Genomic DNA, 9,547 nt, shown 5'->3' with positions numbered 1-9,547 from the left:
AATAAAGGCGGCTCAGGAAGGGGATGACCAAGCTGACAGTTGTGTGTGTGTGTGTTTTGTGAATTTCTGGAGTTTGGGGGAATTCTTTTGAATCTGAGCCTGAATTTGGGAAATTTCTATCAATGGTTTCTTTTATGGATTGTAAGCCATTGGTAGTCGTGTTAACTAGTCGCCTATAAAAAATGATTTTTAGAGACAGTTGGCTTAGATAGCCGCTTGAGGAAACACATCTTTACATGCAGCCGTCTTGATACACATCTATGAAAATGCATTCCACTGGTAGCGGGTTTCCCGCACGTGGAAATGGAACTTCCAGATGAAGTGATTCAATCGACCGCCTCTATAAACACATTTTATCCATCCGAAAAGATGGTTTCCGTAGTAGTGATAATATTGAAATACAGATACAACAATCATATTGGCCAGATCAGGCCACCCAGGATAAAAATAGGTGGAAAATTCCGTTAAAGATAAAGTGGACAAGAGATCTTCTACGAAAGTGAAGGAGAAATATGTTGCATGGGATACAAGTCTTAAAATACCTCAGCACAAAGCTACATATCATGTTATACATTGCAAGGTAAGCTACATCTCTCTATCATGCATGCCATATATGTGGAATTAATATACACATTCTTTTCTTTGAAGTGCATACGTTGTGAAGTGGATGGATCATGGAAGACTGTGAAAGAGAAAATAACCAAAAAAAAAACAACTTCATTTATTAAGTGAGCAAACTGCTATATAAAACAAATATATGATATGCATTAAAATGTACTCCACATATGCAGATTTTGTTTCCATTCTCCAATTATTCATGTGGGATTTATTTTCATCGGGATGTGTGGATTGATCGGTTCGGTGTGGTCCGCTGAAAGAGAAATAGTTCAATGTTAACTTCTTTAATAGAATTAAATTAGAGAGATTGTTTGATCTGTTAATCTATTAACATCGTATTCTTATCGGTTGATTATCTCCTAAGCCCTACCAGCGCAAATACAAGAGGAGAGAGGCACACGGGACGAAATTACTGTTCCGAGATCCGTCGCACGCGTCTCTCCCCGTGCGACTGGACACGTATCGCGTGTGGAGAGGGAGCGGCGGACGGCGCGCCGGCTCCCGGTTTTTCTTTTTTTTTGTTTTTTTCATTTCTCTTCTCGTTTGGTTTTTACCGTTTTTATTCCGTGACACTTCCGTTTTCGTTTTTTTTCTGATTTTTTTCTTACTGTAACTTCCGTTTTCGTTTTCTTTTTCTTTCCGTATTTTTTTTGTTTTAATACGTATGTATGCTAACTTTGTATATATAAAAATACAAACATTGTATACGCGTATTTTTTTGTTTTATACGTATGTATATCAATTTTGTATACACGTATATAAAGTTTGTATACATACATATACTAATTTTGTATACACGTATATAAAGTTTTTATGCATATATATAAAGTTTATATACGCGTATATTTTAGGTTTTTTATACGTACGCACACAAACTTTATGTATATGTGTATATTTTTTATACATTAAAGTGTGTATATATATATATACACACATATGTATATACCATATATACATACGTATAAACTTTGTATATATATGGTATATACATACGTGTATACATCTAGTAGTATATATAGTAGTAGTATAGAGTATAGACTAGAGGGGGGCAGCTGATCGCGCGCTGCGCCGCACGCATGACTAGTCGGGTATCGGCGCCCCCCACACGGGGACGCTCGAAGCTTTTCGCCAAACAAAAACCTAAGTGCCCGATCAATTATTTACCGCTTGAAGGATTCGTACTGCTAAACTTAAAACGCATTAAGAAGAAAAGAAAAAAAAAGAAGTCGAGATCGATGGCTTCGCAGAATGGTCCATAAGTATAAGTATGGATGAAAACGGATCGAATACGGTCGGAAACTAGCTCTATCATATTTGTTTTTATAATTTTTTCAAAATCGAAATCAGAATCGGAAACCAAAAAAAAAACGGAATCGAATATTATTGAATACAACTACGAAGCAAAATAAATACGGTGACGAATATTTATCGGAAAATAAAAGCCCTCACTGCTACCCAAACGATTTTTGTGTACGAGACCCTGTGATTTTTGCAAACGGACCACAACTTGCGGCGTCGATATTTTCGCATACGACTCCTTAAGACGCCAAAATGAGCTCATTTTTACATGCAGACCACTTAAGAACCCGCATGGAAAAATTATTTTTTCCATACAGGCATTTTAATGAGCCGTATGCGAAAATAAAATTTGAAACTAGTTTATCTCACTCATATGAACTCCAAATTGGATGATTCTTTTTCCTAAATATTTCTAAAATCATGCTCTATCATGTTATTGTGTTTTTACTGCTATTATTTTGGCCATTATTTCTTGTGACTTTGTTTTATCAATTAAAAATTTGAATTTTAAAACTTCAAATGATATTTTGAAGCAGTAAATAATTTCAGCTGAAAAAGTCATGAACATAAAAGTTGTAGAACTCATCAAGACATACAACTTTTATTTTGGTCATTTCTTCATCCGACAAAGTGATAGTAATATTGTTCACAAAATTTACATCTCTCTTATAGTTTATAAAACCAAATGAGAGATATGTAAATTTTATAAACAATGTTACTATCACTTTGTCGGATGAAGAAATAACAAAAATAAAAGTTATAGATCTCGATGAGTTATACAATTTGTTGTTAATGTCTTTTTCAAGTTGAAATCATTTAGTATTTGAAAATGTTGTTTGAAGTTGTCATATTTTCAAATTCAAATTCAAATCGTTCAAACAAAGTCATATAGAAAAATGACCAAAATAAAAGTCGTAGAACTTGATAAGTTATACAACTTTATTTTTGACAATTTTGCCATTTAAAATTATTTACTACCCAAAAAATTATTTGAATTTATCATATTTTAAAATTAAAATTTTATATAGTTCAATCAAACTCGGATGGAGAAATGACCAAAATAAAATTGGTAGATCTCAATGAGTTCTACAACTTTATTTTTGACAACTTTTTCATATGAACTCATTTAGTATAATAAAATTCAATTTGAAATTTATTTTTGCCAAAAAAAATCTGATTTGGCTCCTCATGGGTTGGGCTGGCTTATGGGCTATGGCAGCCTTATGTGTAAGTCGGATATCCGATGGAAAATTTTAGATAATATTCCACGGATATCCGATTCCGACGGATATCACCTATATCATATTCGTTTTCATATAAAAAAATATCCGAATTAGAAAATTTCCGGATATATCCAACCGAAACTATCCGAATCCGAAAAAAGGTCGGACCAGACGGAAATTATCCAAATCACTTTCAACCCTATCCGTAAGTAGATCAATTTCGCAATTAGTACTGAAGCTGATCATGTTAGGCTAAAATTCAATTTATGTATTCAAACTCTAACTGGATGCTATATAATATAGCACGCGCTCCACGTGTGCATCTAACAACTCAATACAAAAATACAGCTAAATTCACATATATCATTCACTCCACATGCATCTTCCCAATCCTCAACTAAAATGACTACCACCTGCTTCAGAAAAAGGGTGTTCTTTACAGATAGATGCATCCACAGCTAGTGCCTGTACGTATCTGTTTTGGAACATTTTTTTAAAAAAAAAAAGTAATGACACATTTATATGATGAAAAAGACAACAGCTCCGGCCTTTGTTGAGTACGTTCGGGACGTACTCGATCGATTAAATAGTGTACATATTTATATTTATGTTCCACAGTCTATCGGAGTCTCATATCATTATAAGTAAGGTGGAAAAGGATGCGGGCGGATAAGGATGATGGCGCTCATTATGTATCCCGTCCCTACTCTCCCGGACGGGATACCATAGGTTAGTTTTTTCTGTATAGATTTATCTATCTATCAGGATTTATCGGACAAATCTATCTATCTTTTACATCTGTTTCAAAATATTATTATCCTAAAGCTCTCCGTTCCCTTAAAAAAGAATTATTATCCATCTATCTATCAATCAGCTATGTTCCAAAAGTATAAGAGATTCTGCTATCTAGTGAAGGTACTCCCTCCATCCCAAAATATAAGATATAACCACTTAGAGCAGGTACAATAGCAGGCTATAATTCAGCTATAAACGTATTTTAAAGATATAAAGGAAGAGAGAGAAGAGCAGCGGGCTACAGATCTGTAGCTAGCTGCAGCACGGACTCCAAGACGTAATATGTGTATGATAGGTGGGACCAGATATTAATAATGTAGTAAGCAACTATTGTATGAATTGACTATTACATTGGCTATAGATGAGTTGGAGCTAACAGTGCTATACTATTAAACTTGCTCTTAAAACACAAAAAAACACAAGACTAAGAAAACATTTAATCATCTTTTTGGTTGAATCACCTTGATGCATGCAAACAATGTGATTGGGAGGTTTGATAGTATATGATTTAAAACAAATCAATTTTATAGTACCAAGAGATGCTAATTAATGTATGCATGCATGTACGCTTTATATTATGAGACATGAGAAAAGAGTGGTTGTGCCTTATATTTTGTGATGGAGGGAGTAGTATATATTATCGAGATAGCTTGAAAAGAAGGTACCACGTTACTATAAAGGTTTAGAAATTATCATATTATAATTGGAAAAAAAGAATATAGGTATTAGATCATGATGTGACTAAATTATAAGAGTACAACCGTGTGTATATAGAAACATAAGAAAAGAGTTCTATATTAGATTCCATCCCATTTTTAATATCTATAGTGTACGAAAATAGGAGCTAAGAGTTATATAACAGATTCAATATAACTAGCCCGTGCAAAATTGCGCACGAAAATCCTTTATGTGGAAAGTATGCTCAACATGTATGTAATCACGGGTACACAAGGATTGGAACCTTAGTATCCGTTTTTAATACATGATGTCGTTAACTTTTAAGATACGTTTGATCATTCGTTTTATTATAAAAATTATATAATTATTATTTAATTTATTGTGACTTGATTTAAGCATGATTTAAATATTTTTATATTTAAAAAATAAATAAGATGAATGGTCAAAGTTGTTAAAAAAAATTATTGACGTCATACATTAAAAAATAGAAAAAATAGAGGTAGTAGTTGATAGCTAGTAAAATAATGCCATACCTGTATACCACTATGACTTTACTTAAAAAAAGAATATTATCCACGTTTACTATCATTCGTGGACAAATATTTGGTCCAAGCAACGAAATTTTGACTTTGGATGGACAAATGCAAAATTTAGCATTTTGTTCGGACCCTAGTATGTAGTAGAGTATATTTTCTATTTCAAGAAGTCAGGAGCCACAGTGACGAACTGACGATTTCGCAATTGATCCGATTATTATTCCGTCACATATCAATTAATTAGAAAATTAATAAATATTACATTTACCACAAAGAGGGAAAATTAATTAAAGGATTTATTATCTAAAATCAAGAGCGGTGGACGATGAAGTTTGCCCTGATCTTGTCGACGGTGGCCTCGTCGGTGAGGAGCGTCTTGGCGACGAGGTCGACGGGGAGCGGCGCGGCGAGGAGGGCGTCGGCGACGAGCACCAGGCCGGGGTTCTGGCTGCTCAGCGACGCGTACAGCGCCGCCGGCTCGCTGCCGTTGTTGTGGAGGAAGTGGACGAGGCCCTGCGGCACGGCGAACACGTCGCCTCGCCGGAGCACCTTGGCCACGACGCGGCTGTCCGGGTACGACGTGACGAAGCCGAAGTAGACGGCGCCGGCGAGCACCACCGCCGTCTCCGACGCCCTCGGGTGGTAGTGCGGCGGGAACACGCCGCCGGGGGCCACGTCGACGCGGGCGGCCGACGCGCCCAGCGTGTTCAGCCCCGGGATGTCCACCGACCGCGCCGTGAACCCGTACCGCCGGCTCGCCGTGGCGCCGCGCCCTCCCCCGGCCGCCGGCTCGCCGACGCCGGAGAAGAAGAAGTCGTCCGCCGTCACCGCCGCCGGGTCCTTGCACGGCAGCCCGTTCACCCGCACTGCGTCGGTCACAGATCGAACACGTACTCAATCCAAGCTCATGCATGGGCATGGCTGGCGCCATGGGAGACCGTACCTTTGGACGTCGGGTCGGCGACGCAGAAGTCCTGGAGAGGGTTGGGGTCGAAGGCGACGACGACGACGACGCCATGGCCGGCGGCGAGAGTAACAAGCAGCAGCAGCAGCAGCAGCGATCTCCCAACCATGGCCATGGCTACTCAGGTGATTATTTGCAATAGTTTGCAAAGAAGAAATGTTTCGAGAGATGCTGGTTGGAGAGATTATATCACTCGATCTCTATGTGTGCTTATATATAAGTATGACTATATATATTTGGGGAGATTTTAAGCAACTGATTGATTAATCAAGGGGCTCGCTTGTTCGAGAGGCAATTACTTTTTAATTTTGGAATTTATCCAATGGAATTTCTTTGGGGTTTTTTAAATCGTCGCTGTCTATTTTTTTTCACTATATAGGATCTTTTACCACTAAAGATAGGTAAGAACTTTACTCTACAATTATTATCCAAAATTCTTTTCCTTTGCTTCGATCTCGGGTGTCCTCAGTTTATAAGCCGCGACACTTTCAATTGGACCATATGGATCATATTAGTATCAGTTTACCAATTACCAAGGTCATCTTTTGTTGGCTTTAATGGCTGCGGCAGTGTCCATATCTATGTGAACGACTGATTTACTAATCAGATATATATTCTCTGATGTTGTATTCCGCTTCGGTTTGACTTCAGTCGTCAACAATGATGTGATCATATCCCTGAGGTAATGCTTCTCTTGCGTCGCTCTCCCCCAGGGCGGCTTGGGAGGCGACGACCCGGCCGCCCTCTCACCACCTCCTTCCTCCTCCGCCTCCTTCCCGTCCGAGCGGTGGCCGCAAGGACAGCAGCGGCGAGGCTTCTTGCCAACTTCGCGCACGGGCGGCCAGGGGAGATGCCCAGGGTGGCGGCAGCTGATGGCGGGAACGGCAGCGGGGATGGCGAAGGCGACGACAAGGGCGAGTCCTTGAGGTGGCAGGGACAGCGACGGCGGCAGTGGTGACCGCCAGATCCGCGCCGCTCGGCCGGATCTGGCCGGGTGGCGGTTGACGGCGGAAACGACGGCGGGTATGGCCACGGCGGCGGTAGGGGAGTCCCTGTGGTGGCAGGGTTGGCGACGGCGGCGACGGTGACCACTAGATCCGCGCCGCTTGGCCGGATCTGGCGGGGTGGCGACTAGCGGCGGGAACGGCAGCAGGGATGATGACGGCGACGGCATGGACAAGTCCCTACGGTGGCAGGAATGGCGATGGCGGGGTTGCACGTTGCTCAGCCGGGAGGTCACTGGTGCTCTGTGCCAGATGGGCGGGAGGACGGGGACGGCGATGGCAGCGAGGACGACGACGCCTGCGGAGATGGTGACGACGCTACGGCGGCGGCACGCTTGGATCCGGCAGTCCCATGCTTGGATCTGGCGCCCCCGCGCTGGATCCAGCCGGAGGACGTGCCGGCGCTGGGAGAAGCCGGTGGCCGGTGGCTGTAGCTGGAGGAGGTTGCCGGCATGGCGCGCGTGGCCGACGGCGGCAGCGGCAGATGACGACGGTGGCAGATGCGGAGGCGGTGAAGGTGTTGGTCGGCGGAGAGGGAGGAAACTAGGGGTGGGTGCGGACGCAGTGTTGACGACTGGAAATGGGCGACGACGACTACGAGAGGAGGCATAGACGGCCATGGGCGGCTAGCCGGGGAGGTATGGCAGACGGCTGCATTTGACCGGCACGGGAGCGGTGGGAGGAGTGCTCGGAGGCCAGCTCGGTGCGTAGAGGCACGGTCGATGGCAGCGAGGCCGGCGTGACGCGAGGAGGCGTAGCCGGCAGCGGTGGAAGCCGACTTGGCGCGAGGAAGCGTGGCCAGCGATGGGAGGCCAACTTGGTGCGAGGAGGCGTGGCCAACGGTGGACGAGGCTGGCCTGGCGCGGTGAGGTGCGGCCAGTGGTGGTGGAGGAGGCCGGCACAGCGCGATGAGGCGCGGGTGGCGGTGACGGAGGCATGCACGGTGCGAGGAGGAGGAGCTGCCGGTGGGTGCGGTGCGGTCTACGACGCACAGAGGCCGGCCGGCGGGGGGTGCCGATGCAGTGGTCCCTCATGTCGGTAGAGGTTGGATGGTGGTGGAGCATCGGGGTGCCAACCGTGGACTCGCAGGTGGTGAGCGGCGGGTGAAAACCCAGCCCGGCCTTGGCCGGGCCTACAACGATGACACTTGAAGCGTCATTCCCCTCCTGAGGATGTTGTATGTCGTCTCATCCCTCATGTGTGGATGCCGGGCAAAAGCCCAGTCTCGGTTCTCTTTGAGACCTTGACGGACGGCAGCGGTGGTGTTTTCCGTCGCTTCTCTCCTTGGAGACGTCGTTTAGGCATCCCCTAGCAGACCCCCCCCCCCCAATCCCCCAACCAATTGGTGCAAGCTCACTCTAGATTTCATCCTCTTGTGACGGCGTCCTAGTCTCTACAAGTTGGCCACGTCGGAGGACCTAGGGGGGAGAGAAGTTCCATTCTTCGCTCTCACCCTCTCTCCTTAACTCCTGAAGATTTGGATAGAGTGAGGCTTTGTGTTGTTTGTAAGGGTTAGGTTTTGGGCGATCTCGACGGTGTTTCTTTGTTGGCCACGCTTAGCGGCGGCCGGTCCGGTGCTAGCCTTCTCCTAGTTCTGTGTGTTGACACTGTCGGTATGTGGGTGGTGTTATGCTTTTTTTCTTTTTCTGGTTACGACCTTCCAGGGTTGTAATCTTGTAATTTTTCTCCTGCTCTATCAATAGAACTTTGCGCCGTCTTGTGCGAGTCATTAAAAAAAACAATGATGTGATCGAAATTTGATCGGTAAAATGATCTACCAGAGATTTGGGAGATGCTATTTCCTAATTAGTCTGAGAAATAGTATAACTACATAACTTGCAAGCTGTTGAAAACTACCACTACTGTAGAAAACTAAATAGGGGCCGGTTGAGAACCCCACATAGGTGCTAGTTTTCCAACCATCATCGCACTGACGGTGCTGATAAGGAGAAACAAGGGTGCTTTTTTAGGAAGCGACATCTTTAAGGTTCTAGGAATTAAAACAGGCCAGCTTGATGCATTGACTCGAATCAAGACGATGCTTCGAGTGGGCCTGTCGTCACGAGATCGATCGATCAATCAAGAACAAAATCATAGCCCCATCATCCCTGAAATTGATCGGCTCAGTCCCAACCGACATATAAACGAACACAATCACAGAATTAATATTCAAGTCGACACCCAAACTGAACATGCAGAGAGAGAGAGAGAGAGGAGAAGGACACTGAAGAACACAAGGCCACGGCCGTTGATCTTCCTCCTCGTCAGCGTGACTAGATCCAGTGGGCATTGAGCTCTAGGTGGCCGGATCTGGTGGCCTCAACCTCCAGATGGCCACCCACTCACGCGTCAGTCTCTCAAAGAGAGGAATAGTAGACGGAGCCCCACCGAGAAAGGGGGAGACGCTACAGGTGAGGAAGTAGACCGGCG

General features: G+C 44.0%; 1 protein-coding gene across 1 annotated transcript; it reads right to left on the bottom strand.

Annotated features, from left to right (window-relative positions):
- Positions 1-5,346: 5,346 nt before the first annotated feature.
- On the bottom strand, positions 5,347-6,297 carry LOC127774658 (germin-like protein 5-1). Its single transcript, XM_052300936.1, has 2 exons — positions 6,093-6,297; positions 5,347-6,015 (listed from the first exon to the last, which is right to left on the bottom strand). Exons 1-2 carry the CDS (start codon positions 6,226-6,228, stop codon positions 5,459-5,461), a joined length of 693 nt encoding a protein of 230 aa, XP_052156896.1. The 5' UTR covers positions 6,229-6,297; the 3' UTR covers positions 5,347-5,458.
- Between the last annotated feature and the right edge of the window lie 3,250 nt (positions 6,298-9,547).

This window comes from Oryza glaberrima, chromosome 5 (genome assembly GCF_000147395.1).
Source record: "Oryza glaberrima chromosome 5, OglaRS2, whole genome shotgun sequence".
In the NCBI taxonomy this organism is placed as follows: Eukaryota; Viridiplantae; Streptophyta; class Magnoliopsida; order Poales; family Poaceae; genus Oryza; species Oryza glaberrima.
This window is presented reverse-complemented; position numbering and strand designations above follow the sequence as displayed.